Source organism: Balaenoptera borealis (genome assembly GCF_965194805.1).
Source record: "Balaenoptera borealis genome assembly, chromosome: 13".
NCBI classification, from domain to species: domain Eukaryota; kingdom Metazoa; phylum Chordata; class Mammalia; order Artiodactyla; family Balaenopteridae; genus Balaenoptera; species Balaenoptera borealis.
In genome coordinates, this window is record NC_138870.1 from 25609562 (window position 1) to 25635762 (window position 26201).

General features: G+C 38.1%; 1 protein-coding gene across 7 annotated transcripts in view; it reads right to left on the reverse strand.

Annotated features, from left to right (window-relative positions):
• Positions 1-993: 993 nt before the first annotated feature.
• OVCH1 (ovochymase 1) overlaps positions 994-26201 on the reverse strand; it is a 90719-nt gene continuing 65511 nt past the window's right edge. For 6 of the 7 annotated variants that reach the window (XM_082352050.1, XM_082352047.1, XM_082352049.1 and 3 more), the window contains 9 exons: positions 23903-24028; positions 20524-20571; positions 18948-19172; positions 10781-10954; positions 8746-9013; positions 7182-7342; positions 3495-3593; positions 2021-2154; positions 994-1343 (listed from right to left, as the gene is read on the reverse strand). In XM_082352050.1, the coding sequence (XP_082208176.1) occupies positions 1179-1343; positions 2021-2154; positions 3495-3593; positions 7182-7342; positions 8746-9013; positions 10781-10954; positions 18948-19172; positions 20524-20571; positions 23903-24028 (1400 nt within the window). In that variant the 3' untranslated portion in view covers positions 994-1178. The remainder of the gene's footprint in view (positions 1344-2020; positions 2155-3494; positions 3594-7181; positions 7343-8745; positions 9014-10780; positions 10955-18947; positions 19173-20523; positions 20572-23902; positions 24029-26201) is intronic. The other variant, XM_082352048.1, reaches the window with a different exon arrangement.

Sequence of the window (26201 nt, forward strand, 5' to 3'; positions counted from 1 at the left end):
ACAGAGTGAAGTAAGTCAGAAAGAGAAAAACAAATACTGTATGCTAACACATATATATGGAATCTAAAAAAAAAAAAAAAAAAGGTCAGAAGAACCTAGGGGCAGGACAGGAATAAAGACACAGACCTACTAGAGAATGGACTTGAGGACACGGGGAGGGGGAAGGGTAAGCTGGGACAAAGTGAGAGAGTGGCATGGACATATATACACTACCAAATGTAAAACCGATAGCTAGTGGGAAGCAGCCGCATAGCACAGGGAGATCAGCTCGGTGCTTTGTGACCACCTAGAGGGGTGGGATAGGGAGGGTGGGAGGGAGGGAGACGCAAGAGGGAAGAGATATGGGGATATATGTATATGTATAGCTGATTCACTTTGTTATAAAGCAGAAACTAACACACCATTGTAAAGCAATTATACTCCAATAAAGATGTTAAAAAAAAAAAAAGAATCTGCCTGCCAATGCAGGGGACATCAGTTCGAGTCCTGGTCCGGGAAGATCCCACATGCCGTGGAGCAACTAAGCCCATGCGCCACAACTACTGAGCCTGTGCTCTAGAGCCCGTGAGCCACAACTATTGAGCCACGTGCCACAACTACTGAAGCCTGTGTGCCTAGAGCCTGTGCTCCTCAACAAGAGAAGCCACCGCAATGAGAAGCCCACGCACCACAACGAAGAGTAGCCCCCACTCGCCGCAACTAGAGAAAGCCCACGCACAGCAACAAAGACCCAGTGCAGCCAAAAATAAGTAAATAAAGTAAATAATTTTTTTTAAAAAGCTTAAAAAAAAAAGAATCTTTAAAATAAAAAAAAAAGAACTATATGGAGTGAATAACATCTCCCTTCATATCTTCCAATGTTAACTAAATTAAAAAAATAGTAAAAGTATATATGATGGTATTCAAATTTGACATATAGTACATGGTACACTAGACATGAAATTAATGACATTTAAGATTGTAAGTTCCCAGGAGGCATGAACCAACATTAGCTTTCTGTGACCGATGTTTAATATTGAATGTATGTACACACCAAATCCAAGCTCCTCAATGACAAGGGTTGGGGGAAGTGACATTGAGTTTTTTAGCAATGACAAGAGACATATTTTTCAGGTAGGCAGTCATGTATTTCCTTTCCCACTTAGGAACACAGTTCCACCATGCTGCTCTTCCAGTGATCATGCTTCTCCTCCAGTGACAGATGTGATCCAGTCTCTATAAGCAGAAATTCTGGTGAAGACCGTTGGTGCGGCAGGATGGCAGTTACTGCTGCCCCAGCTCACAATACCGATGAGCTTGTACTGCCCATCCTGGGCACACTGCAGTGGTCCTCCAGAATCTCCCTGCAACCAGCAAAAAGAGAAGTTCATTCTCCTGGCTGCATGATTCATGGCTGACACTAACCCCCAACTGCAGGGGATGATCCGACAGTGTGTAAGTCACTCTCTCATCTCTGATTTCTGCTCATAACAGCATAGGGAACTACAACCACTGAAGTTGTTGGCTGATGTTACAGATCTCTGAATCAGATCAAAATCTATATTTTCAAGGCGAGGCTGAAAGAAACATTTAGCATAAATTCATTTTGTGCTGACAATAGACTGTGCCATGCAGAAAGTTTCAAGCATCTAATAAATATAAATGACTAAATGATGGTTTTGAGTTACGTGAAAGCATCTTTATATTTTCAGTGCTACTGGAAGTAAGTAGTTTGAGCTACCCAATTCAGCTATGAAGTTGAACCACAAGAAATCATTTTTTTGTGGATCAAAAACAGTTGAAAGTTATCAGTTTCACATAGTTCAGCCTAGCAATTGAACAAGTAATTCCTTTTGAGAATAGAATCCACAAAAATATCAAATTAGCAATCACAGTACATCAATTTAGCAATGTACTTACTCCTCTCACTTTTCATTTTAAAACTACCATACATTTATACCTTTTTATGGTCAGCAAACACCCATTCATGAGACACACTGAGAAGAAAACTCCTGCCCTCCTCAATGCAGGCCTTCATTACCATACAGGAGGATGATCCTGCAGCCCCTCCGCATATATTGGTGTTTTTAATATCCAGTCCCCAGTAGCTTCGACAAGATGTACTACTAATCAGTGGTACCTTTGCCTGCTGCACCGTTTTAGGAAATTCATCTTCTAGTAGAAAAGGAATAAAAACACATAGGCAAATGATATTAAAGGATAAAACAAAAATAGCCTTATATATACACAGACTCCAAGGGTTAAATCCCACCCATTCTCCCCTCTCAGCGCTATAGTGATGCTGTTAGGTGACTTCTAAAAACCTAATATAATCACTTCACAGTGGCTTATACAACAGAAACAATGAAAAACATTTTATGTGGGTTCTTTTGTCTTTAGTCCTCAGAAGATATAAAAATATCACTTTCTGAAAAAAAGACAAAGTTTACACTCAAATCAGTTGTTGATAAAGCAAACAATATAATTCATTTTTTACATATTAAGTCTATACTTTAATTCATTGGTTTCACGACATTCTCATTCTTTTGATTTGACTTCTGCTGAGCAGACATTCTGGTTAAGTGCTGACACTGACTGGAAGCTGACAACTGAAATTGCATTCTAAATAACTCTTTAGTTTATTGGATATTTGTAAGTAGTTAATTCATTTGCAAAATAGGGTGTATGTGAGACCAGAGTCATGGGTTTGATCTTTATATGGACTAGAATATCTGCACATAATCTTTCTAGCCATTTACCTTTTTTTTTAATTGAAGTATAGTTGAGTGATTCAGTTATTACATATGTATATTTTTTTCATATTCTTTTCCATTATGGTTTATTACAGGATATTGAATATAGTTCCCTGTGCTACACAACAGGACCTTGTTGTCTATCCATTCTACATATAATAGTTTGCATCTGCTAATCCCAACTCCCACTCCAACCCTCCCCTGCCCCCCTCCCCCTTGGCAACCACAAGTCTGTTCTCTATGTCTGTGAGTCTGTTTCTGTTTCATAAATAAGTTCATTTGTGTCATATTTTAGAGTCCACATATAAATGATATCATATCTACCCATTTACCTTTTATACCAGCCTATCATTTCAGAAAAATGCCTCACAGCCTTAAGAATAGGCTCATATATCTTCAAGTATGGGTTTTCACAATAGCAACATCTACACTGTTGTGAAAACAATTATGTGTGTGTGAGTGTGTGCACTCACAGTGCAGTTGAGAATAAATACATATAAGTGAAACACACAAATATTTATTAGCTAATAACATCACTAGATATTTACCAACACAGTTTTTAAAAGTATCAGTGAACTTGTATTAATGAATATCATGGCCTAAAACCCAACCAGTCACCTTTAGGTCCATTATGAAAAAAATTTTTCCACTATCATTCCTATTAAAAATACAGAAAAATTGAAAATGAGTAAACAGTATACTCAGACTTCACATATATTTGTTTGCATTCTAATCTTAGAAGAGGTAATAAAATATACTCACGATGAGGTTCAGTTATTCCCCATCCAGCAGTCATACATTTGGAAAGTAAATTTATTTTATCATCTTTCCCTGGCAAACAGATTGGAGATACAAACTTTCCTAATTAAAAGGATGAGAAAGAAAAATGCATATTAACATTGTCAATACTGTTTGCTCTTCAGTGATGGCTCTAGAAATACCTACTTTGACCTAACAGTACCCTTTCTAACCCTGTAATTTAATAAGTCTTCCAGAAGATTTCACCTGTTATTTACTCAGAGGGGATCATCCCAATATACATGTTACCACTTTGCTCCAGGTATTTCCATATCCTCCTAGGAAAACAGAAACACATGCCCTACACTGAAATGTGGGGCTTCTCATCCATAACCATTTTTTAAAGTGCATCTGTCTTTTTGCCTATGTGCCTTCAGGACATCACCTTGTTGAATTTGAGATGAGAGTGGAGAAGAATATAATTGTTTTTTTTTTAAGATTTTTATTATTTATTTATTTATTTTATTTATTTTTGGCTGTGTCGGGTCTTAGTTGCAGCACGCGGGCTCTTTGTTGTGGCGTGCGGGCTTCTCTCTAGTTGTGGCATGTGGGTTTTCTCGGGTTCCAGGGCGCATGGGCTCTGTAGTTTGTGGCACACAGGCTCTCTAGTTGAGGCACGCAAGCTCAGTAGTTGTGGCACGCGGGCTTAGTTGCCCTGCGGCATGTGGGATCTTAGTTCCCCGACCAGGGATTGAACCCGCATCCCCTGCATTGTAAGGCGGATTCTTTACCACTGGACCACCAGGGAAGTCCCTATAATTGTCTTCTTTTTTCAACTATGTTACATGAAGAACGGGGAAAAACACGTAGCAATTTAACTGTTAAAGTATTTTTATAGCTAATAAGTATTTTTATATCTAATTCTATCTTCACAGGTTATTATAAAATATATTGATACATTATACATTTAAACATTTACATTTTTTCTTATCACCAAAATCTGTGTATATATAAATATTGTGGGTTTGTGTGTCTGTGTGTATATATGCCACACACACACACACACACACACACACTGAATGCAGTGCTCTTGTGTTTGTTTTCCCTTTTTCCCAGGCTGTTTAACTTCATTTTCATCCAGATTTTTACATACTTAAATGCGTCAGCATATCTGCTATCATAGGCCATTTATTTCAATGATATGTTCTTTATTTTTACTGCTATCTCTTAATAAAATTAAATAAAACTGTTTGTAACTTGTCTATTCTTTTCCTACTCATCTCTCTACGTGTGTGCCAAATCTTATGTTATTCTGCCTTCACAGATAATCATTGCTCTATCGTATCTTCTCCCAAATTTCCTTGAGCTAAATAACATTTTCCTACTAACAACATATTTTTTTAATCAGCCATTTTTCTTATTCTGATATTCTTCATTTACTAGATTATGATCATGCCATTTACATGGCATCATTACTACATCATTCTTTTTAATAGCATATAGTGTTCAGATAATGAATGTACCTCGATTTATTAAATCCCATTGGCAAACATTTAGACTTTTAATTTTTTCCCTTATAAGCTGCATCAAGTTTCCCAGATCATGCATCTGTGCATTTGTGCCAGTATTCCTGGATAACTGAGTTGCTGGACCACAAGGCACACACTTTAAAACTTGACAGATATTGCCAGATTGCATCATTTGGCAGGATGGAGGAGGGGGATGTATTGACTTGTACTCCACATCCAGCTGTGTTTATAACTTAGAAATATGTCAAGAGTCTTGAAAACAGTTATGCCCTAAATCCAGCATTTCTGCTTCTGAGAAATTTATCTTAAGGCAATCATAGACCTGGAAAAATGTACACATAAGGATAGTCAATCCAGCATTATTTAAATAAAAAAAAGGAAACAACCTTTACACGAATGTTTGTGGGAGCTTTATTTGTAACATCTAAAAGCTAGCAACCACCCAGATATTCTTCAACAAATGAATGGTTAAACGTTATGAGTGGTTGAACATTCATATTGTGAACGCTACTCAGCTATTAAAAGGAATGCACTACTCATACATGCAACCACATAAATGAAGCTCCAGGATGTTATGCCCAGCGAAAAAAGTCAATCCCAAAAGGTTACATATTATATAATTCCATTTATGTAACACTCTTGAATTGACAAAATTATAGAAACAGAACAGATTTGTGGTTGACAGAAGTCTGGGTGGGGAGGGTGGAATGGGGAGGAAGGAAACGGGTGTGGCTCTAAAGGGGCAACAGTAATGATCCTTATGGTGACAGAAGTGTTCTGTATCTCAACTGCATCAATGTCAAATCCTGCAAGATGTTACCATTCGTGAAAACCAGGTTAAAAAGTACTTTGGTTTCTCTGTATTATTCCCTATAACTGCATGTGAATCTACAATTATCTCAGCATTGAAAGTTTAACTAAAAATAAATTTAAGAAGCAGGATGAAGAGAAAAAATACTGATGTCAGAGCTCCAATCCTGAGATTGTAATTAACTGTTCCAAAATGCATCTGGGCTGATAGTTTTGTTTGTTTTGTTTTTAAAGCAACTCAGAGGATGATAATGCATAGTCAAGGTTAAGAAGCACTGTTCTAAATGCTCTCACTGACTCAGTTTTAAAAGCATAAAAAGCAAATGGTAGGGGCTTCCCTGGTGGCGCAGTGGTTGAGAGTCTGCCTGCCAATGCAGGGGACACGGGTTTGAGCCCTGGTCTGGGAAGATCCCACATGCCGCGGAGCAACTGGGCCCGTGAGCCACAACTACTGAGCCTGCGCGTCTGGAGCCTGTGCTCCGCAACAAGAGAGGCCGCGATGGTGAGAGGCCTGCGCACCGCGATGAAGAGTGGCCCCCGCTTGCGGCAACTAGAGAAAGCCCTCGCACAGAAATGAAGACCCAACACAGCCATAAATAAATAAATAAACAAACAAACAAATAAATAAATAAATAGCAAATGGTAGACTGAACCATGATTGGGGGTTTGTAGGATGGATGCAACGAAAAGACATAAAAAGGGAGGTCTATAGGCAGAAACAGAGGAGAGAATTGGAGCAAAGAAAGAAAACTGTCCCAGAACCCTGTGATGCCATGGAAAGGCTTGGGTGTGAAAGTAGGGACTATCCACAGATCTTAGTTACATCCCCCCCAATACACCTTCCCACTGAATGCTCACCTGTGCTAAGTAGGTAGGTGGGTTACTGCCATTCCCTTTCTACAAAGGATAAAGCTAAGGTCACAGAAGTTACATAACATGCCCAAGATCACATGGCTACTTCGTGACAGAGCCAGGATTAACAATGCCTCACTTTCACTTAGCTTTGGCTTAAGTAACTATTTTTTTAAAAACCAAGATTTTACTAAGTTATGAAGGCACAGAAAATTAAACATGTGGTGGTTCAAACTGATGTTCTAAGTATTTGGTATAACCTCATAGAACATAAAGAGTCTCAGGAGAATATATAGGACAAAGTTAAAAACATACTTCTCTGAAATCTTCTCTGGACCTCTGTCAATTAAATACACAGAACAGCAAAATGTTTATGCAGATACTTCAGCTTTTAGAGAAAGCATCTTAGAATGTAAGGAAATTTTAAAATAATTATTTAACTTCAAAAGTACACACAGCACTTCTAAGCAAGATGGAAGATAAAAGGTTCAAAATATGGAAAAGAGTTATCCGTACTGACCTAGTTCAACAGGGTTTTCCAGATGCAACAAGCATAGATCATCATTGGGAGGAAATTGTGTGAAGCTGGGGTGAGTGTATACAGCTTTCACTGGTATCAAATCTCTATTTCCTGTATTCCACAGGTAACTTCTTCCTATTACCAGGTTGTCTGTGACAGTACTTGTCATAAGAAAAGGGAGTGAGGAAATAGATACCCCTTTTAATGAGGCCATCACTTTTCAGAATTACTAAAAATGTATTCTTTAACATTTTTTTTGCTTCTATACTCCAATTATATTATTGCCAAAATCTAGTCCCCAAAACTTTCTTTAAAATTTTCAATCCACATTAATATCCTTATTATCCTGAATTCTTAGAAAATGGGAGTTTCTCATTAATTCAATCCTTGAGAAAATTTTTAAAGTATCTACTTTCTTGCCTTCATAACATCAAATAAAATGATTTAGTACAATATTTTTTTGACAAGATTCATGATGCCTCAAGATAATGATTTTATGTATTATAATCATTATGCATTATATGATGTACTTATGTGATGGTCACTGAAACTATCCTGAAAGTTATAGTTACTCTACTCCCTAATACGATGTTTCTCAAAGAAATGTCTAGGGACCCCATGCATTAAATCTGGCTTGTGTATTAAAAATGCAGAATCCCAGACATAACTCAGCAAATCAAAATTCAGGATTAATATTCTAAGATTCTGTTTATAGCAAACTCCCCAGGTAAGTTTAAGCACATGAAAGTCTGAAAACTGCCTTAATAAGGATGCCTTCTTGTGATTTAGCTATATCAAAAGTAAGAGTTGGGGAATGCTAAAGAAATTGAGTTTTTGGTTCATTGAAGCTTCCTGCTCAGCATGTTATTTGAGCAGATGCTTTCATTATAAAGCCAATTTTAGAGACCCTGAAAATGTCATATCTACTCATTCAGCTATGGGACATTGTATGACAATGTCAACTGTCTCACTACTTCTGGGAGATAATATTAAAAACGTCAAGCTAAGACTCCTTTGAGGAAGGAGTTTTCAGATATTTCCATATTACATTGAGACCAAGATTCAGATAAAGTCAAAGAAAAAAAAATGTTCCTTTAAAGGACATTCTTTAAAATTCTTTGAAACTTTACACATTTACTTCAGGACTGGGTATGATCATCAGACAGTCCGTAGAGGAGAGCAAGGAGGAAAGGAAGCCACATTTGAGCAACCCCTCGGCTCTGGGCACCATGCTGAGAGACTGGTGCAAAAATGTTGAGACATCATTACCTTCATTTTTATGGATGGGGGGGTGTTGTTAGTTACTTATTAATTAAATTATACCTAGAAGCAGGAAGCTGCTTTTAAAATTCAACCTATTAGTAGTAAGTGTATTAGTGAAGCACAGAAAGTTTCATCAACCTAACACTTTAATTCATTTGCAAGATGGGGACTGTATCCGTGGGAGCTGATGCTTAATGTTTCTTGTGACATGGGGAGAGCACAAGGAGTGCACCCACTGTGGACCCTCAAATAGCTCCTCACCACCCTGCTCTCCGCAACCCTGCACCACTTGGGCACACACCTGAAGTTGCAGTGTGCCGCTGTCAGGACCCACTGTCTCCCAATCAGAGCACCTCCACAGTAATGCTGTCCTTGGTACTGCAGACTGACCAGCCAGGGCCACGACATCGCAGGGGCGGCATGGCCACCAACCACCCTGGGCTTCCCAAGCTTGGCTGGCAACACGTTTGTATTCCTCTCAGATCCTTCCATGAGAAATGGGTCAACAACAGGAATTCCACATTTGTCTTGGGCTGGCTGTCTTCTGGTATTGTTTTCTACTGTTAGCCCTTAGAAAAGTAACAACAAAACATCAGATAGCAATACTTGTGAAAGTCTATTAAAATCTCAGAATGGAGGCATTTATTTCTTTTGTAGGTTCAAAACTAGGATTCTTTGCAAGAGATGAGACTCATCTTTTCTTCCATTGCTTTTAAATGAGTAAAAATCAATAGTTAACTAAAGCATTAATATATACATCTTTAGATGAATCAGAACACAAATCAATTTTTAAAAAAGAAATAAAAAATTGCACTTAATCATGAAATTACTGGAGATTGTTCTTTCTGTGGCATCATTTGTGTTATCCCAGTATAACGTATCTAGACACATCAAAATACTTTATGCTACATGTATTCAAAATAAAATGTTTATATAAAGGAAAAGCATAGGGAAAATTTCTACCAATGTGTTTACTCCATTCTCAGATTTATAAAGAAATTTACCAGGGAATAACAAGAGACTTAAATATAAAGAAAATTAAGCATCTCCATAGCCATATAATTTCAGAATGATAAGATATGGTCACTTGTGAATTCTTTACTTGAGATTTTTTTTACACTAGAAATCTATTTAAAACAAAAAGTTTCTAGCATAGTGGGTTTGTGTTTATTCAATACTTATGTCAAAACTCATTTCTAATTTCTTTTCAGATATGTATAACACATGGATTCCCTCTTCCTTTTAAATACATATGCCTAAAAAATATGCACTCTTCAAAATTAAGATTATCCTAGATTTTAGGGAGAAAAAACCCACAAAAGGTATTTACTCAAACATGTTTTTAGTGCATTAAGGTTTACTGCATTACTGCATGTTTTTTATTGCATTTGTAATCCACATTATATGTGGTAACTCAGACTTCTGGGCTGTTTGTACACATGTATAACAGCAATATTTTATTAGTATTCAACTTACTTTAAAATACTTAAAAAAAGAAATGAGGCTAAATATTTTTACTGTGAGAATAAAAGGTCAGTTTAGAGATATAGTGATGAAAGACAAAAGCAATGGACACAGAAGAAGGGTCAGTTAGGTGAGCATCCCTTTAACAATTAAAAATCACACCTATAGGATGATGTGGTTCAGTAGTCTACAGCTCAAATCCAGGACTCTTAGGAGAGCCCATTCGTTCCACTATCCTAGGAAAGACAGACCGACATCAAAAAGAACTTTGCGTTCACGTGGATTAAATTCTTCCTGCAATTACACTCCAATCAAGAATATCTCCTAATAATAGATTCATTAGGTTTTTTAGTCTTAAGCACAACTAATGGAATTCTAGCTTAAAATTAGATAGGATAAGTAGATAAAAATCAGCACATTTGTTTCTGTTTTATGCAGAGTAGTATAGGTTCAGCTAAAATATTCCTTTTGAGGGCTCTTCATGGGGGTGGGGAGGTGGTTACTTAATAAAAAATATGTTAACAGAGACATGGAAACACACTGAACTCTACCCTTGTTTCAGCTTGAATGACCCCAGTGGATCTTTTAAATAGCAACTGACTGACTTTTATGTTTATCATTATTTCTTAAATAAAAATAACATACACACATATAGACACATACTCACCCCAATTAACTTTATTAGCTCACATGATCTACCGGAACCACCAAATTCTCATGCCTTAAGGAATGGTTGGAAATGAAGTTATCCTATTTTTAGTATTAGAGCAAGGTGACTGACTACCAGTGACTCCTAAATCAGTGGGCCCCAGGTTCTACTTTAAGGCATATATGGTACCTGCTTTAATAAATGTTTTAAAACAATTTCTTACCATTAATAGGCAGTTGGATCCCAATATTGCTTTTCTGTGATTGCTTCTGAGTCATATCTTCCAAAATAAGTTTAAAACCTCTTTCTCCCACAGATTCATCAGTCTTAAAATTCACAGTTAGGTAAGCACCACTGGATATCAAGACAAATTCTTTCTTGGAGCCACATAAATGAGCTGCAATGTGAGATATACTCGATAATTAAAATACTTTTCCTGTGTAGTTACATAGGTAAAAGAGGGAGAAGAGAGAGAGGGGACATTAAATTCCAAACAAATCTTGACAAAGGAATGATTATCAATAATGTAAGATCAAGATTTGTGGGATGAAATTCATGATTTGATTGAAACGATAAAAGGGTATAGATTTTAAAAGATAAAGGGAAAAGACTGGGCTAGCAATTGATATGGAAATGATATACAATTATATGGCAATCTTTGATCATAAAGATAGGTAAAGAGGCATTTCGATGAAGATAAATGGACAGAGAAATAGAAGTAATGGAACAGTACTATGGACCAAAAGTTTGCATACTCCCAAAGTTCATATGTAGAAATCCTAATCCCCAATGTGATGGTAGTAGGTGAGGCCTTTGGGAGGTGATTTGGTCATGAGGGTGGAGCCTTATAAACCCTTATAAAAGAGACCCCAGAGAGCTCTCTAGCCCCCCTCCCCAACTTTTTTTTTGCCATGTGAGGATATAGCAAGAAGACGGCTATGAACCAGGAAGCAAGCCCTCACCAGACACCAAATCTTGGACTTCTAGTCTTCAGAACTGTGAGAAATAAATGTTTGTTATTTAAGCTACCCAAACTATGGCATTTTTGTTATAGTATCCAAAACTGACTAAGACTCACAGGCTGCCCAAATACAGACTAGTGATGATCCTTTCCTAATTCAGAAACACAAAAGTTGTCACAAAGATGGTCCTGATAGTGATAGGCCATTTGCTGTAATTTATCTGTACAGGCTGTAACTTAAATTCTCTCAAAATAAAACAATGATACACTACTGATTTGTCTTAAAGATAATGTTATCTCAGAAATCTGAGAAAGATGGGGAATAGGACAACAGTTAATCTCTACATCATTCTTATGCTCAGAGAATCTGTTTGGTGAATTGGATGTGATGGGGAACTTTTGGGATGTACCATATCAAGTAAAGGCATTCTGCATAGAGTCAACTAACACTCTGGAAGTTTTAAAATAATGGAAATGGGAAAATGTTACTCTGTTTTTCAAAAAGGAGATTGGGGGTTGGCAGAGGGGGATGGGTAGGAGACAGAGAAAAACAAAGAGGCTAGAGGATTTCCAAAGTCTTGTATCAGTGAAGTAGTGTAGCTTAGCCCTTACAGGCTCAGATTCTATAGCCAAACTGCTGGTTTGGGCTAGTTCTGCCATTTATTAGCTATGTAGCCCTAGGCAAGTTATTTAACCTATCTCTCTGCCTCAATTTTCTCATCTGTATAATGGAGATTGAAAAAATACTCACATGGAATTATATGAAGTTGTATTTATGAAGCATTATAAGTGTTTGTTAAATAAAAATAAACCCAAAATTTTACAGCAAATTATTAGACAGATGGGTTTTGAACACTTGAAGAAGGAATCGGTGGTCACAAGCAACGAGCATGTGATCCTTTACATGCCATATTAAATTAACCTAATTTAATTTTTAGAGTTAATTAGATGGTGGCTAGGGGGAATGAGATAAACTTAATGAATCTTAATTTCAGTGAGGCACTTAATAGAGTACCTTATGATGTCCCTGTGAACAGATATAAAATGTAAGTGGATAATTATATGACTAGGAAGTTTCACAGCTGATTAAATAACCATACAATGTTAACCTGAAGGGAAGGTCTTAATGGTATGAAAATGGTTCTATCCTTGGTTCTGCCAAGTACAGTATTTCTATTAATGGCTTAGATAGAAATACAGATAACACATTTACAAAATGTGTAGGTTTAAGATGGGTGGCTGAATGAGAAGTAAGGAACTAGGTTAAATATAGAATATTAGTGATAATTTAGTTCAAGCTTTCATATAACGCGGAGTTCCTTTTTTTAATTTTTTAAAAATTTATTTATTTTATTTATTTTTGGCTGCGTTGGGTCTTCGTTGCTGCATGTGGGCTTTCTCTAGTTGCGGCAAGCGGGCTTCTCATTGCAATGGCTTCTCGTTGTGGAGCACAGGCTCTAGGTGCGTGGGCTTCAGTAGTTGTGGCGTGTGGGCTTCAGTAGTTGTGGCTTGCGGGCTCTAGAGTGCAGGCTCAGTAGTTGTGGCGCACAGGCTTAGTTGCTCTGCGGCATGTGGGATCTGCCCCGGACCAGGGATTGAACCCGTGTCCCCTGTATTGGCAGGCGGATTCTTAACCACTGTGCCACCAGGGAAGCCCCTAACACGGAGTTCCTTCTAAAATACCCTTGGACATATGAAACCTGGATTTGAAGATATTACATGGAACTTATGAGCATTTTCTCTTTTTGAACAGTTCTAATTGCTTGACAGTTCTTGCTCATGTTGAATCAAAAGGCATCAGTGTAATGATGGCCACATGGTTAGTGGAGTGGCCAAGGATATAAGTGTTTGAATCAGAGTGCTTGGGCTTTAATCCAACTTTCTCTATTTACTAGTTATGTCACTGGAGGCAAGTTACTCAATATATTTGTGTTTCCTTATATTTAAAATGAGGATAATGTAACCTACCTCCATACGACTATTAAGAAGATTAAGAGTTAAAATTTCTTAAGACTATGTCTGAATAATGGTAAACATTCAATAACTATTAGATGTTACTAGGCAGAACAAGTTTCATACCTGGCCCGAGAGTCTCTGTGAGAATTCCATAAATATTTGAAGGGAAGAAATTATGATCCTTCTGTCTTCTCTCTTCTCCAAGATAAACATGCCCAGGTGTCCACACCCTTCAGCATCCTGGTCATTATGTTCTGTGGATGTGTTCCAGTTTGTTAATGTTCCTTAAAATTGTTGCTTGACCAAGGATGATATTTAATAGCCAGTATTGCAGGAGCAACAGCCAGACAGACTGGACGTTGACTATGAAGATTTGTAAGACTGAGCTAGTGAATGCCAGCTCTGTGCCAACCCTAATTTTGACCACACAAGGGAACTTATTTCTTTTATCTTATCATTCTTTACCAACACTGCTCTGAAATTCTGTAATCATTTGAGACTTCTGAAATTTTGATTTCAAACATCCTACTTTCTAAATCACCACTTCCTATCTATCCTAATCCGTTAGTATTTCCCTGCTGTAATTGTTTGCTCTCTCCATGACCTTCTCGCCATTAATCCCATAAACTTTCTATATCCATCACCCTCTAAGAAAGTGAGAGATTTTGCTGTCAGGAGAAGCAGAGAAATGGGGCAACAGCTAAATTTCTTGTTCTGTTTTGTTTTGAATTATGGGTAATACTAGAATGTGTTTGAAACTGATGAGAATGATAGAGGAAACTGATGAAGTCAGAGAATGAATAACTTAAGGAAACTTATAAGAAGCTGACAACTCTCAAATTTATATCTCAAGCCCAAACTTTAAGAGTTCTACTTCTAGCTCCCTGTTGCTAACTCAACCTAAATGTATCATGGCATTAAAAATTTAACATGGGGGCTTCCCTGGTGGCGCAGTGGTTGAGAATCTGCCTGCTAATGCAGGGGACACGGGTTCGAGCCCTGGTCTGGGAAGATCCCACATGCCGAGGAGCAACTAGGCCCGTGAGCCACAACTACTGAGCCTGCGCGTCTAGAGTCTGTGCTCCGCAACAAGAGAGGCCACGATAGTGAGAGGCCCGTGCACCACAATGAAGAGTGGCCCCCACTTGCCACAACCAGAGAAAGCCCTAGCACAGAAACGAAGACCCAACATAGCAATCAATCAATCAATCAATCAATAAATCTTTAAAAAAAAATTTAACATGGATAGATCTCTCCCCACAAATCTATTTCTCCCTCTAGTATTTCCCATCTCTGTAAATGCCACCACCTCCAAAAACCTCATACCATAACTTAGGAGCCATCCTTGATCTGCAGATTTAACTCCACATTCAATCCATCAAGAAATCCTATCAGTTCTATCTCCAGATCTGTCCACGTCACTTGTACTCCTTTGTTGCCATCCTCTTTCAAGGCAACATTATCTATTACCTAAAACAGTACTAACAGGACATTCTGCAATGATGTAAAGTTTAATATGAGTGCTGTCCAGTATGGTAATCACTCACTACATGTAGCAATTGAGCACTTGAAGTATGGCTAATACCACATTTCATTTTAACTAATTTGAATTTAAATGACAACATGGATTAGACAGTGTAGGTCTAGATTACCATGATAGCCTCATAGCTGCAGACATAATTCACCCTGTCACCCTAAAATTCACTCCCAACATGGCAGTCATAGCAGCCCTCAACTTACTCCCCTGTCAAAAGCCTTTAATGACCTCCCATTGCACTGGCATAAAATCCAAACTCCTTACGATAACCTGAGCTGCACAACTAGGCAAAGCCTCCATCTTCTACAACCTCACCTCATTCCAGTCTGTCCTCACTCAATCTCCAGCCACTCTGACCTCTGAGAGTTTCCTAGGTTACCAAGCTCTTCCCACCTGTAAGGCCATTTTCTCACTTATTTTTTCATCAAATATTTACTAAGTGTTAGGAGTGCTCTAGACACTGGAGATACAGCAGTGAACAAGAGACTAAGTCCTGCTCTCAGGAAATTTTCATTCTGGTGGAGGGAAACAGATTCTAAACAAATAAATATTGATATATACGCTGCCAGGTCATGATAAATGCCAAGAAGGAAAAGTGGAGGAGGGTTACTTAGATTGTGTGATAGAAGAGGCCTTAGATTAGGTAACATTTGAACAGACATCTGAATGAACTGAGGAAGTGAACCTTGAAGTCACCTTGGGGCCAAGCAGGAATATGCTCGGTTAGTCTGAGGAAGAATAAAGAAGCCAGTGTGCCTGGTTTTGGGTGAAGGAGAGGGAGAATGGTAGGAGGTAAGGTCAGATAGGTACTAGACACCTTTGCACCTGCTATTCTGGCCTTGCCTGGCTGTTTCCTTCTCATTCTTTGGATCTTCTGTGACCATCTTAACTAAAGCAACTGTCTACCCACTATTATTCCATACTTCTGCTTCAACTTATTTCCTTCAGATTACGTTGACAATCAATAATTATTTGATTATTATTTACTGTTAAATACTGTTACTAGTTTTCTTCTTCTTTATCATCTGTCTTCCCAAAAGAAGGTGGCAGTGATCATTTCTGAATTGTTTACCATTGTTTCTTCAAGGTGCCTATCACATTAGAAAATGCTCAGTCATGAATGAATTTAACCTGTACATTTAATATGGTGTTTACTAGTTACTGATGTCTTACCCTCATGGGGTAAATGGAAGAAGGAAGACCAGATGAACCTTAATTTTGCTAAGTTCTTTTCATTAAAATATTGTAAAAGCATTGCAATGAAGACAACTTGGAGGCTGTGTACCACTCCATTTACATTCACAGAAATAATTAAAAACTAGCTAAAAACTGATAAATTCTATTTAGGTGAGCGAAAAGATTTAGTAAGAAAAGATAACTGAGACAATATAGACAATGTGGTTCCACATATGGGCTAGCCCTTCTAACTAGCTGGGAGAGTAGCAATGGGGCTCAGTGTTCAACAGTTTAACAATGCTTATAGAAATTGCATATTTCACTGAACTAAAACTATGTAAGGACATAAAAGTATATGAAATAAAACTGTATAAACTAGCAAACAAATGGTAGTGTCCTCACTTTTATATAGAATTGTATAAGCTAATTATAGAAATATTAGTTGTCTCATTTGTAATCTTTTGACACCCATGAATTTTTGATTAATCAGAACTTTTAAAGAGGAATAATGTTGTCAGGTTGAGGAATACTATAGAGTGAGAAAGAGAAACGCAGCCCTGACATCCAGGAGCTGGTCCAACACTCACAGCTGGACTGTGTTCTCCTGTTGGACATAAACAATCTCACAGGACATCAACATCAGACAAGACTCTGAATCTATGATAAAATGAGACAAAAACAAGGTCATCTGTAACCAACAAAAATACCAAACATTGACCTCTCATGGCTGAAATGACAGCTTGCTACTTCTTTACCAATCACAGTTTTATCCTTACTCTAGTCAGGGCTCCCTATGATTGAGATACCCAATCATAAAGTTGCCCCGCTTCCTGCAAGCAATCTAGAGCAAAGTACACTTCTCTAGACCTTCTCCAAAATTACCTGACCAAAGCCTAAATACTGTAATAGGTTCTCTCTACCACCCTTTTAACAACCCATGGTTTTCCAGGATATGTGTTTTCCCTCTCCACAATGAGTAATAAATCTAACTTGTTCAACTCCAGGTATGTTCCAAGGGTCTCTGGTTGAAAAGCATTCACAAGAGTTAGGGTTGGAGGGTTGGCTGCTATAGACACCTCATATTAATCTTATGGAGAACTGATAGCTTGATATTTTGTATCTCCTCTGCCTCCATACTCTCAATTGCTTTAGAATCCTTGGCAGGAACCAAACTCGTTGATAAGAAAATATTTAGATAACTTTGGAATTTCAAAGCACATTGCTGAACTTACTGGTGTTATAAATCCTAGAATATCATAGGAGTGGCTAAGGCCCCTGGAAAAAGATAGCATCAAAACTCTCCTCTTGGGGCTTCCCTGGTGGTGCAGTGGTTAAGAGTCTGCCTGCCAATGCAGAAGACACGGGTTTGAGCCCTGGTCCGGGAAGATCCCACATGCCGTGGAGCAACTAAGCCCGTGCGCCACAACTACTGAGCCTGCACCCTAGAGCCCATGAGCCACAACTACTGAGCCCGCATGCCATAACTACTGAAGCTCGTGCGCCTAAAGCCCGTGCTCCGCAACGGGAGAAGCCACCGCAATGAGAAGCCCGTGCACCACAACAAAGAGTAGCCCCGCTCGCTGCAACTAGAGAAAAGCCCCCGCAGAGCAACGAAGACCCAACACAGCCAAAAATAAAATAAATAAATAAATTTATAAAAATTTTAAAAAATAAAAATAAACCTCTCCTCTTGCCCTTTGTGATAGGTGGATTGTAAAGGTGTCCTGATTGGCATAACTGGTTGGAGATTGGAGAAGGTGATACAATATTGAATTACAAAACCTTTGGAAAAGTTCCCTCTATGTGTCAATCTTAGAACAGGATATTGCCTGACATCCAAACATGGTAGACACCATGTGGTCAATAAATCTCTAAAGATTATTCAAGATAATTGACCTTTACCTTTTAATAATTTACCCTGGGCCTAAAGAGAACCACCTTTACTGTGAGGATGAAATCTGAGTAAACAAATTTCAAAAAGTTACCTAAAAATGCAGTTTAGGAAATAAAACCTCTTAAAACATATGACCTCCTGAGAAAAACAAAATTAGTGTGCTCCCTAATGGTAAAATGAGATAGGAATCACTGGATGAAATCAAAAAGAGCTGGAATTAAAGGTCAAGATCCAGTGAGTATGGTCTCATGCTCATCTCATTGTGTTCAATAATACTCAGGGGCTTCCCTGGTGGCGCAGTGGTTGAGAATCTGCCTGCTAATGCAGGGGAAACGGGTTCGAGCCCTGGTCTGGGAAGATCCCACATGCCGCGGAGTGACTAGGCCCCATGAGCCACAATTACTGAGCCTGCGCGTCTGGAGCCTGTGCTCTGCAACAAGAGAGGCCGCGATAATGAGAGGCCCACGCACCGCGATGAAGAGTGGCCCCCGCTTGCCACAACTAGAGAAAGCCCTCGCACAGAAACGAGGACCCAACACAGCCATAAATAAATAAATAAATAAATAAATAAATAAATAAATAAATAAATAAATAAATAAAAAGTAAAGCAAGAATAGAGAGAAAATAGAAGAGTAAGAAAGAGAACACAAGCACATCACATAAATAAGCATGACATGAAGAAAATTGATGTACATTAAAAAAAATAATAATACTCAGGATTCTGCTGAAGGATCTGATGGAAAATCACTGACAACAAATTATATCATTCCAAAGGCAAATGTAGGTCATGGTTTCCATATATATGATTATATAAATGCTTATATGAATGCCACTCAATGTAGGACATTTAAGAAAGTTCAGTTTACCAAGTAATCTTGATTGCTGATCTGGTCCGTCATAAATATTGAAGTAATCCCATTCACAGTTCCAAGATTCTTCTGTTATAAAGCCTTTAATCACTGCCTTCATTTTATTTCCTGACATAGAATAAAAAGTCCAAGTGCAGTTCAGCATGTTAGGATAAATGTTAGGATAATTGGGAGATGTGATCTCAATAGAACTAACTGGAATCAAATCCAATACTGGACATCCTTGAGGCAAAAAGAAAAAAAAAACATATTTAATACAATAATGAAGGATCTGGTTTTAATGTCTACAACTAGGTCATTAAGACCTAAACTGTAGGGCTTCCCTGGTGACGCAGTCGTTGAGAGTCTGCCTGCCAATGCAGGGGACACGGGTTCGAGCCCTGGTCTGGGAGGATCCCACATGCCGCGGAGCAACTAGGCCCGTAAGCCACAATTACTGAGCCTGCGCGTCTGGAGCCTGTGCTCCGCAACAAGAGAGGCCGCGATAGTGAGAGGCCCGGGCACCGCGATGAAGAGCAGGCACCGCGATGAAGAGCGGGCACCGCGATGAAGAGCGGCCCCCACTCTCCGCAACTGGAGAAAGCCCTCGCTCAGAAACGGGGACCCAACACAGCCAAAAATAAATAAATAAATATATTAAAAATTAAAAAAAAAAAAAAAACCTAAACTGTAGTGTACTTTTATAAAGTTCTGTCACTATTTTTTTGCTTCCATAGCTCCTTATGTATGGTGACACAGGGTTTAAATGACTTGTTTTGAAAATCTGACACCTCCCAAAAGAAGACAGATTAAAGTTCTTTGAGTTTAACTCACAAACTGTGAACCACTAAGTCAACCATATCTATATTTCAATGTAGTTTTGTTGCTCATTTTTAGCACACAATCTTCTAAATCCCCGAGTAAATTAAACACTCCTAAAATTCAGCCTACACTTCAAATTACAATCATTTATTTGGTAGGGAAATTTGGATTACTCTCAGATAGTTGAAACCAGGATATGAAGGTTCACAAGGGCCAAGGGGCTACTACACCAAAAAGAGAACTGAGGAATTCAGTGACATTTTGGGTTTACTCCAAATGCTCTAGGTATTACCCAACCTAAAGTTAATGTCATCCAAAAACATTTACTTATCAATAATCTTATCATTTTGTTTCACTATGCAATGGCCCAGCCAAAAAAGAAAACGAGAGAGACAGAGATACATGCACAATCCAAAAGACATAAAATATATGGAAAGAATGTTAATGAATAATAGAATTCAAATAGTTAGGGAAGCTCCCATAAATAAAACATGTGTTTCTGACCCATTAATTAGATAGGGCGCTACCTTGTTACTCTCTACTCCCTGATCTGACCCAGGTCTCCACCACCCCCAAAGTTTGACACTCAGAAAACTAGTACAAGTTCATATTTCACTATAAAGCAAATAGAATAAGGACACAACACTTGAAAGTTTTTGATAGCAGCCAGGGTATACTTCTTCCTGAACAGTGTTTAGCAGCAAAGATATTCCTCACTCTATTTCCATAATATCAGGTAAACAAAGCCAAGACAATGAAGCCAATTCCTTACCTCCTTTCTCCTCTTTACCATTAACTTTAATTTTTCCTTTCACAGAATCTAGAATAAGAGAATATTCAAGGTCAACATATCCTATTTAATACTTTATATTTCTTTATTCTTTTGTTTAAGTGATACGTTTACATTGTAGAAAATTTCAAAAAAAAACAGATTTCAAAGGAGAAAATAAAAGTCTCCTGTAGTCCCATCCTATAACCAATACTCATATTTTAATGTAACTCCTGCTTTTTCCTAAGCTATAGTATATACATTTTTTAATTGTATTTCATTTTACACCATTGTAACCTCCCCTACCCCCCCAATTGTGAATATTTTTCCATACTACTAAATATTGCACACACATTTTATGGTTTTATATTTTTTACTCACATAGATATAACAATTTCTACTGATATATTTTAATTTGTAATCTCAAGAATATGAATGATGAGTCAGATCTTTAACAAACCTCACACATGGGGTAAATCTATTACATTTCTGCTGTTTTTAGAAAAATGTCTGCACTAAAGCTTTTCTGTGTTTATCTGAAAACAGAAATTGAACATGTGTACGAAGTCTGCTGAGTTGACTTCTATTCATCTTTTAGCTCTAAGCCAAAGGGATCTCTATAAGCAAAACAGATGTATTTCTTATCCATTTATTAGATAGGGAGCTACCTCCTTACTCTCTACTCACTAATCTACCCCAGCTAGAATGTCATTTCCTTTATTCAGACAATTCTTGAGCATCATCTATTTGCTAGGCATGTTGTACATTTTGGAGATAACAGCCGTGGGGCATGCTTGGTGTGTCTGGGGAACAGCAGGAAGGATGGTGTAGAGCGAGCACTGGGGGAAATGGCAGGAGAAGTACTCAAGGAGGTAGCCAAGAACCATATCATATAGAATCTTATAGGTCACTGTAAGGACTTTTACTAAGAGTGAGCTGGGAAAATATTGAAAGATTATAAGCAGAGGAGTAACATGATCTGAATTATTCTTTTTAAAATGATTATTCTGGGTAGAATGATTATTCTGTTTAGTCTGGCTATTAGTAAAACAGACTAAACAAAGGCTTGTATCAGAATGTTATAGTGACGTTGAGAGGTAGTTGGATTCCAGATCAGTTTTGCTGAAGGCCCACAGATTAACTAAATCCAATGAGAGATGTGAGAAGAAAAGTCAAGGATTACCAAGATAATGGCTTGAGCAATTAATTAGTAAACTGTAGTTGCCATCTACTGAGGTGGGGAAGATTGGTGGAGGAAGAATTTGGAGACAGGGGTAGGAAATCAAGACTTGAATTCTGGTCATGTTAAGTTTGAGATGCTTATTAGATATCCAAATGAAAAGGGAGGCAATTGGATATATAGCACTGGAGTTCAAAAAAGAAGTTGGGACTGGAGATATACTTTGGGAGTTATCTGTGTAAAGACGGTATTTAAAACTAGGGATTGGGTGAGATCATTTAAGAGTGACTACAGGTAGAGAAGAAAAGAAAGTCAAGGACTGGGTCCTGGGACACCTCAACTTTTAATAGTAGAGAAAAGGAGGTGCAACCAGCAAAAAGACTCCAAGGAGACCAATGAAGTAAGAGGATAGCCAAGAAACAGTGGTTTCCTAGAGGCCATGACAAATGAAACTCCAGAAGGAAGAAAAGCTTATCCGTGCCAAATGCAGCTATTAGGACTGAGAAGTGACTGTTGGATCTGAACCTGTGGAGGTCACTGGTAGCTTTGGCAAGAACACCGTCTGGGGAATGGTAAGAAAGAAAGCCTTATGGGAATGGATTCAAGAAAAAATGAAAGGGTAAAAGGGTAGACAGTGAGTAGAAGTACATTTCAAGGTGTTTTGCTGTAAGAGAACAAAGACAGTTTTCCTAGAATTCCATGCCCATCCTTTACCGAACTAAATAAGATCCCTCCTTCAAAACTTAATATAGTTGTTTTTTCACTCTATATTTTTCTATGAGATTATTTGATTAGTTGACTGAAAGAAAAATGCACAACCTAAGAGCTATGAGTTTGTTTTACTCAGGGTCTTACTGAGGACTAACCCGCAAGACAACTGCTCAGTAGCTCTGAGAAAGCTGTTCCGAAGAGGTAGGGGGAAAAGCCAGCTTAAATGTGATTTTGGCTAGGGAATATGTGCAGTCAAGCGCATGTCTTGATAAAACATTACTGCTAGTCACAAAGTACAGAGATCTGAAGTTAATGATTTTAGTGCTTTTCTGTGTATGGGAAAATGCAAAATCTGGGTTCATTAAAATTCTTCCTGAGATATACATCTAACTATGCAAGGGGCCTGCTTTTCCAGAGCACAGAGCATCCTGTTATCACCTTAGTTTCTTCCCTCTGAAGCACAGAGTACACTGTCCATCAGCTACTGCAGTGGGTTAATCATGGCAGAACTGGGTGATAAGCAACAGTCTCTGTCCTTCTCTGTTTACAGATTACTGACTATCTCCCCCACTAGACTGTAAACTCTTCTAGGGCAGGGACTGTCTTGTTCATTGCTGAATCCTCAGTGCTTTAAACATGGCCTGGCATAAGTTTAAGACAATTTGTTGATAGTCTGAATAATTAAAGGTTTAAATGTGAGATTTTATTCTATTTTATGTTAGCCCCTTATGGTATACTTTCACTTACATAATTTGAACTTGTTGCAAATCTTCTTTGTGTTCTCCATCCAACATTTCTCACATTATCAGACTAAAAAAGTATAATGTTTTTTGCAGAAATATTTCTACAATTGTATTCCAATTAACAATTTTAATGAGTATGAATTGATTAATCTTAAGGACTAGAGCAGTTCTAATAACTATTCAGAATTAAGCATAATTGCAAATGCTTTTTCCATGATACCCAGTTTCCATAATTTGCAAAAGTTCCAATTTCCATAATGCTGTCTATGCCTTCACCAAAACTATAGGAATGTTGGGCAAAACATATTTTTCAATAATCTGGTTACAACTAATATATATGAACTATCCACCAAACAAGTTTTAAAAAAAGAATCAATTACTCTTGATATTAGTACATTAAGGAAATGAATTTCAAAATAGAAAAATTACTTGAAACTTTTAGGCTAGAGATAAAAATTTCCTCCTGCATTTTTATAATATTCCAAGTATACAGAAAACTAGACAAAATTATTAGTTGCTGTAAGAAAAAATGAAAATTCTGATCAATCTTATGCCTTAAGGAGGTTTAGCTTGAGACCTCCACAGATTATAGAAATCACAATCTTAAATATTGTTTTTTTCTTCTCCCCTATAGCTGACAAATGAAATAGAGAATTCAAATCTCTTTATTTGATAACACATATTTTCTAATAAAGCACAATAAAACAAACATACACAAAAACAAATATGAAAAAAGTAATAGACTTACCAGACATATGAAAAGAATATCTCAAAGAAAATTTTTCCATGGCCAAACTGACATTGTATGTGAAAATCAACATCATAAGAGGACCATGAGATTTTAATGAAGGTGAATCTCCTTCACATAGATCTCCTAGACAAAAAAAAAAAAAAAAAAAATTCTTACTATTCATCAAGGCAAAGGTTATTGAGCAAAGTGAAAGGAAAAAAAAATCCTATTTTTAATACAAATTTATACTGTATCCCGTACCAACAATATAAAAATGGGAAAATTAAGCAAAATAAAACCCAATTAGAATAGAGAGAGATGTTCCAGATTCTTGAGTGTAAGCAGTTCTAAGAAAGTGGTTCCAAACCAACTAGGACACTGTATCCAGTTCTTATACTGTCTGAAATACTTAGGTAGATCTTTTTAAAGCCATATAATATAAAAGAAGGTAACATGGTTGATACCGAGCAAGGCCCTGTGGGGCTCCTGGGCACAAAGGCTTTCTGTGTCCCCCGTTTCTTGAATTACAGGAAATAGCCTCCATTCAGCCTCCATGACCTTCCTTGAGTTTCAAAGGGGAGATTCAAGCAGTTGCTAATGAGGGAAGGGAGGGGATGTGAAACCAGGGAGAAACAAACAGTCAAGAGAAACAATAGTACAGCCTGGTTGGGGCAAGGTCCTGGCTCCCCATCGACGGATACCCACAGCAATATCTTTGAGCTGTTCTGCAGATACTGAAACCCCCTCCAGGTGGGAGAAGTTAACAATTAACCATGGTATGCTGCTCACAAGCACATAGGCCCCAGACTAGTTGGAACCTGAGGGTTGATGATGCTGACTCCTACTTACCTCACCGCAAACCAATCAGAAGAATGTCCACGAGCTGATCATGCCCTCTTTGAACCATTACTGTAACACTTCTCACTACCCTCTCCAAGTGGGGACACACGGTTTCGAGGGCATTAACCCACTGTGACCCCCTTTGCCTGGCAAAGCAATCAAGCTATTCTTTTCTACCTCACCCAAAACTGTCTCCAAGATTTAATTTGGTCTTGAAGTACAGAGGCTGGTTTCAGTCTAGCTAGGTCATCAGGGAACTAAAAAAATATTTTTGTCACCCAACTGAAATAACTATATATGAGGGAGTATATTTGAGCCTTAGCTACATACAGCCTTCATTTATCCACAGCACAGCCAAATGAATAAGAGGCAAGGTACAGTAATTGGCATGAAAGTCAAAACCACTAGCTGGTGTAAATGAAATTTTTTTAGGCAATAGTTCTTAGAGGTCTCCTGTGAATCAGAATCCTAGGGCTAATTAGCAATGGTTTCGCTCAACCTCCCATTACCCCTGGGCTTCTAAAGCATCCTTCAGAAGATGATGGAGACTGATCCTCACTGATGGTTCTCTCTCTTGTGAGGCTGACTGCTAATAGCCAGACTGCTGTCATGAAGTTCTCTGTAACTGCTACCCTATGAATCTAGTTCAGCTTCTAGAACAAAACATTTTTCTTTCGTCTTTTGCTTTTTATTTTTTTTAATAACTTTATTTATTTTTGGCTGCGTTGGGTCTTTGTTGCTGCGCACGGGCTTTCTCTAGTTGCAGCACGTGGGCTTCTCATTGCGGTGGCCTCTCTTGTTGCGGAGCACGGGTTCTAGGCACTTGGGCTTCAGTAGTTGTGGCACATGGGCTCAGTAGTTGTGGCACACGGGCTTAGTTGTTCCATGGCATGTGGGATCTTCCCAGACCAGAGCTCGAACCTGTGTCCCCTGCGTTGGCAGGCGGATTCTTAACCACTGCTCCACCAGGGAAGTCTCTCATCTTTTGCTCTTTATAGTTTTCTTTAAGATAAGAATGTTTAACCATTCTCTGAAGAAAATTTGGAGAATTTTAAAAACAATTACTTATAATCTTGCAATCTAGAAATATCCACTTAAACATAGTGGTGTGTTTCCCCTTAGACCTTTACTTAAGTCATACATAGCACTTTTTTAAAAAATTAAAATATACTGTGTAATTTTTTCATTCCAATCTTCTCACTTAATATTGTTAACACAAGTTCATGTGCCCGATGCATGGTGAGGCCAAACAAACTGAAATGTCGGAGTCAGGAGCAGAGAAACGTTTATTGCAAGACCATGCAAGACTCATGCCCTAAAAAGCCTCAAGCTCCCCGAAGGGTTTAGGGAAAGCATTTTTTAAAGCCAGGTCCTTAGGCTCCAGGAGGCCTGGGGCTCTGTGCTCATGGTCATCAAGTAGTTGACATCTTCCATTTGGTGGGGTTGGGGGGAGTGTTGGTGGTCCACATCTAAAACA